We start from the raw sequence: 5,796 nt of genomic DNA on the forward strand, positions 1-5,796 counted from the left end.
TAATATAGAATAGAACGTCTTTCTATTCTATTCTATTCTATTCCATTCTATTCTATTCTAATAATAATGATGAGGATGGTCCTGATGATGAAATATTTTTGTTTAAAACAACAATGAAATAAATCAAGACACACCCGGAAGTGCAGTGCAGGGGAGGAAACTCACCACGTTCGTGAGGAAATCTCCGTCGCTGAGCTCCTCCAGGTCCAACAGGTTGCTCCCCCCAGACGGGTAGAGTTTGTCCGCCGCCAGGCTGTCCAGAATAGACTCCATCATGACCAGTGTGTGTGTGTGTGTGTGTGTGTGTGTGTGTGTGTGTGTGTGTGTGTCAGCTCGCTGCTCGGTTAGCTCGTCAACTCATTAAGGCGAGGCTGTTTTTATTTGATTTTTTATTTTTTGCTTTTTGTTTCCTCTCCCTCCCCCTTCCCCTGTCAAACTGCAGCGATCGCGCTTCCTCTTCTCTTCTTTTCTTTTCTCCTCTTTCTCTCTCTCTCCCTCTCCGTGCGTAAAAACGCGCCGGGCGCCGCCGGACCAACTCAGTCACCTCCGTACGACCAACTCGCAGCAGACGTCCGTCACTGACATCCACCACGACGGCCTTAAAGCTGCAGCGGACACAGCCCCATCCATCCAGCTGTGCGCGCGTGTGCTGAGTCTCTGTCGCCGTCTCGCGTGCGCCTCTCTCCTCCTTCCTGGAGCCAATGAATATTCAGCGGGGCCACGCCCACCCGCTGGTGTCCAATTACGAGCACTGTCCACCCACCCCCCTACACACACCACACACACACACACACACACACACAAAAAACGCAGCACGTTTATAACTCTTTATTAGTGTTGTAGTCAAGACTGCACCAACCGAGACCAAGACATTATCAAGACTAAAGAGTATCGAGATCGAGACAAGACCAAGACAACAAAACAGAAAAAAATGAACAGTATCTTTTTGGAAAAATAATAATAAATTGAAGTTTGCCTCTTTTGTCAGCGAGGTATCTTTTCAAAATTTTCTTCAACATTTTGCTGCTTTTCCAACTATTTTGAACCATTTTCAACAAAAAAAATTTGCTTCATAAAATAAATTAACTAGTAATAAGAGGGCAGGGCGTCACTCTGGGTGTCACAAACAGCGTAAAAAAGCAGCAGCTGGATTGTTTTCCGTTATTATCGTGTCATTGTATTGTTGGTTGAGTCTTAACCGGTCTGGATCCCCAGTCAGAGACAAGACTGAGACCCTTAAAAAGTGGCCTTGAGACCAATCTCGAGTCGCCTACTAAAACACTACTATTTACTATTAGTAGTAATATTTTACTTTTCTTCTCTCTTCCCATTTATCTGAGTCTAAACGACATCTCGGGGTTTGTTTTTGCGGACGGTTGTTTGCCGTTGTTTGATATCCGTTTCAAACGTGCCCGTTCTGATCGTTTACAGCCGGTGTAAACACCCGTCACGACGCGGAATTCGATATCTTTACATTCTGATTTGAGACACGTGCGGGTCTAAAATCAGGAACGGGCCGTATTTCCCTCACGCTCGGCCCCAGACGACCTCCTCGGTTAACCTAATCTGAGTGGCCCAGTCCCATCTCGTTGTTTTTATTGAAATTATTATTTAAATTTTGTTGTTTTTTTTGCCTCCTCAGTACCAACTGTCTGAGCCAGAAGGGCAGGTTTGTGCACAAACAGTGACAGTGAAGTTAAATGAGAAGATTTTTCTTCTTTCTTGCAATGCGTGCCGCGGGTTTTTAACTCTGCAAGATAAATTATGTAAGCGCGTGCTATGAAGGTTACAGTAGAAGGAGAGAATGACGCTCAGAAAAAAAGATGCCTGCAGCTACAGAGCGTGCACACACACACACACACACGCACACACGCACACACAAGAAGTGGGAATGTGCGAGATATCATTTTGTCTCCCTTGATTGCTCAGGCTCGCCCGTCTCATTCCTCCCCTGTCATTTTGCAACAGACAGCCTCACTTTGAATGGGGGTGCGGGGGTAGGGAGGAAGGGAGGAAGGGAGGGAGTGAGGGAGGGGTTGGACGAAAAATTCTCCAGGGGGGAAGATAAACGCTCGCACAAACATCTGAGGTTACTTGTCTGTCACACAATCCACGTCAGCTTCAAAACAACATTGTGGCCGGTGATCGATTCCCCCCCCCCACACACACACACAAACACAGCCATATTTGCGTCTCAAACCGAATTTATCCCTATTTTCTTTTTTAAACGTCCACCCTGGCGCAGACCAACCGATCACATTGAGATTGACTGGACCGCTGACAGTAAGGACGATGGATGTGGACTTTTCGCGAGGTAGCAAATGTGCTCAGCGACGTCCGTTTTGGAGACGGACGAGGTTCAGAGTCTCCGTCTGAACGCCTGCCTGCTCCAAACTGGAGACGTGCCCTCAGCCCATCAATTTCCCGGCAGCAGCACTGGCTAGGCGAGGGTCTTCATTTAGTGAAAAGTTAGTTCTTATTTATCGTCCATACCGCATCCTAACACCAGAGGGGGAATTCCTCACAAATTTTCCCCTCTCTTGTCCAAACGAAGGTCACCTTCAAGGAAGTGGCTGGAGTGAAAAGAAAAACCTGCCGTCTCGGGTTTAAACACCTAGCGATACTTTTAGTAATACGTCTCTTATGTTCCCATTCAGACAATGGTCCCCTCCTGACGTTATGTAACAACTTTGCAGTCTCACCTTCTCAAATATCTTTCCTGGTTTTTCTTCTCTCCGTGCTTTCCTTATCGCAAACCCTTTTTCACACGGCCTTCCCTCATTCTCTTCCAGGTATTGGTTTACGAAGGTGTCCCACCCCGCCACCCTCCCACACCCGGGGGACAGTGGGTGGTTGCGTAACTTTCTCTAAGTTTTACCCCTCAGCTTCCATTCTCGATGTTTTGTGCGTTACACATATTTTACGACGCTGCGAAACAAACTTGAAACCCTTTATTTCGTCCAATCAGTCGGCCCTTCAACTGCTTGGCTGGAGAAAACGCGGCTTCTGTCGCGCCTTTCCTTTGAAATACCGGTTTGCTTTCGAGAGACCTCCCCCAACTGAGCAGTAGGGGGCACCCAGACGTTTGCGTTGGCTTGGGTTTGAATGTGAATTCACGGGGTGGGTATGCTCAGCAAGACGGAGCATACTGTATAGTTTTTCACCTCTTTCCTGCTTTAATATTAAAAGTTGAGTCCCAATGGACTGATATGTTGACATGACATGCATTGCTCGGAAATGACATGTCTCGCAATAGGGAATTATTTGTCTTACCGCCGTGAACTGGAATTTTGTTTTGCGGTGTAATTTCAGTCGCTGTAATCAGTATTAATTGGACTGAATTACCCTTTCCAGTCAGCTGTTGTGTTATTTCTATCAATACTTTAGATGAGATAACATGTAATTCCACTCTAGTTCTTTTGATCAGCTTATTTACTCAACATGAATTTATGCGCGAGGCATCGGTGCTTTGTCTGCTCCGATGCCAAGAGGATCCGTCATCTGTCGACGCAGGTTGTAACAGGCATCCCTTCCGATTGGACGACGGCTGTGATGATTCAAGTCATGACTCATCCTCTATTCTGAGCCGGGCGACTCCGGGTGCTGACCTTTTGTCTCCCTGGTGACCGCCGTGATGCAATCACCGCCGCGCGCACCCCATCTCCCGTCTCTCAGGATCAGATTTTTTTTTCCCTTTTTTTTTCCACCACAAAGCCTCTCTTGGTTAGAAAAACAGTTAACGCCTGAGACAGTGATGTTTTTTTTTTACCATCATTATTCATATATCCGCCCCCTCATTTCCTGTGCTGGACCGGCTAAGAGGCCCGAGCATATTCACTGAGGCGCCTGCTCTATTAATCACCACTTTGATATTAATGACTTATTTCCATGCATACCGTTTGGATGCAAACTAGACTTGGACGCCTCGGGAAAAATGCTTCCCCGTTTCCTCCAGCTTAAAAACTCACCTGTCATGAAAGCGGCAAGGAAAATAGTAAAATAGCACCCAAAAAAAACCTGCACCTGTCAGAACCTGTAAGAAGTAAATAATTACAAGAATATCACAAAAATGACTATTTTTGCCATGGGATACTTCAACAAAATTAGAATTTTCACCCATCTATGTACGTCAATCTCTACATAGGCGTTAGGGTCATTTTCTAATTCATCAACCCCGCCTTTTTTTAAAAGCATATCATTGCAAAACTCTTTTGAATGCAACTGAACGGTAAAAATAAAATATTAATCAAGTTCATCATTCTGTCTTTGTATGCAGTCTTTGATAGAGCTGCTTTCCCGGTTGGTGCAGTGTTGGTCCTTTTAGCACCTACAACAGACACGGAAAACTACGACCCGGGAGCCATTTGCGGCCCGTTAAGCTTTTTAATCCAGCCCCCCCAAACTAGAAGAAACTTATTTAATAGCAAGTAAGTCATGAAATAGCTGCGTTTCATTATTTTTTTCAGTGTTTTAAGAGTCATTTCAATAAAGAGCTAAATTACTTGCTTTCAACGCTTTTGTTCATTTTCAATTGATTAAAACACATGTTTTCTACATACTGTCTACAAACAATCACATTTTAGAACCCATTGTGGCCCACCAGTCAAAAAGTTTGCCCACCCCTGACCTACAAGCTATCGAGCCGCTTGTCCTACTGGCATCCAACAGATGGAAGGGAACCAGTCGAAGAAAAATGAGGCTCAGTGGCAACCGGTTGGCTTTGAGGTGGAGAGACGGGAAGAGACAGATGAAAGGCCAGCGTGTGAAGGTGTGCGTCTGCGGTGTTTGCATATTAGAGACCAGCCGATGAAATCTGGAAACCCAATTAATGGTGGGGAGTTTGCGAGTTGAGCAGTGAGCAGTCAGCGACGGTGCGGAATGAGAAATGAGCGTCAGGCTGAGGCATGTCAAAGAACCGGCACCCTGCCTCCGTGTTGGCCTGAGGTCCTGAACGTCGGATAATTGCGGCTAAAAGGCTAAACGCAGACACAACGAGCTCGCTATGTTGGAAGCAGCAAGTCTTTTCTTTCAGAGGAAGAAAGATTCATTGGTGTATGAACGTGCGTGTGAACGGGTGAATGAGAAGCCGTTGTAAATCGCTTTGGGGTACTGTGACGGTGCTGGAAAGCGCTATATAAGTGCAGTCCATTCATTCAAATTCTTTGGAAAAGGCTCCTTTACGGTTCTTGGATCTTTTCTCTCCACCATGCTGTAGGTCTGGTGACACATGTGGTGACTGATGGTCACTACACATTGAACATGGCGGCGGCTGTAACACCTTTTGCACCAAAACAGCTGTGCAACTCCTCTGCCACAGTGAGCAGAGAGCGAGAGAGAGAGAGAGGCGGGGTTGGAGTGACTGGAGCGTGGCTGTAATCAAAGCCAGTCTCGGCCCTCTTTTACACGCCGTTACATCATCTCCATAACTCCTTCTGCAACAAGTTTAGTCCGTCCGTGGACCTCAGGGATCGGCTCCACCGCTCGGTGGTGTGGACTTTCCATCGGAGGCTAAATCTTTGAGTTTGAAAATGACGACGGCGAACCACACACGACACCCGGTGATCGTATCCTCCCGAGGACTTTGGGTACGAGTGTACAATTGTGTCACATTTGCATTGCAAGGTGCTTGAAATTCAACCCTCTGCGTTGCACAGGGGCTGAATTCCTCTCTACTCTGGACTCTGCCGCCATCTAGTGAAGAAATTAGAGCATGACAGTGTTTTTCAAAACTAACGAATCTTGGCAACAACCCAAAAAAGAATAGAATAATTCATTTTCTGTATAAGGCTCCAAATG

At 46.2% G+C, this 5,796-nt stretch overlaps 1 protein-coding gene across 2 annotated transcripts in view; it reads right to left on the minus strand.

Moving 5' to 3' along the window:
* creb3l1 (cAMP responsive element binding protein 3-like 1) overlaps window positions 1-644 on the minus strand; it is a 26,764-nt gene extending 26,120 nt beyond the window's left edge. For both annotated transcript variants that reach the window (XM_076017342.1, XM_076017334.1), the window contains exon 1: window positions 166-644. In XM_076017342.1, coding sequence (XP_075873457.1) covers window positions 166-276 — 111 coding nt within the window. In that variant the 5' untranslated portion in view covers window positions 277-644. The remainder of the gene's footprint in view (window positions 1-165) is intronic.
* Window positions 645-5,796: the final 5,152 nt, after the last annotated feature.

Source organism: Nelusetta ayraudi, unplaced genomic scaffold (genome assembly GCF_046127955.1).
Source record: "Nelusetta ayraudi isolate G7.1 ecotype Tasmania unplaced genomic scaffold, CSIRO-AGI_Nayr_v1 ptg000006l, whole genome shotgun sequence".
NCBI classification, from domain to species: Eukaryota; Metazoa; Chordata; class Actinopteri; order Tetraodontiformes; family Monacanthidae; genus Nelusetta; species Nelusetta ayraudi.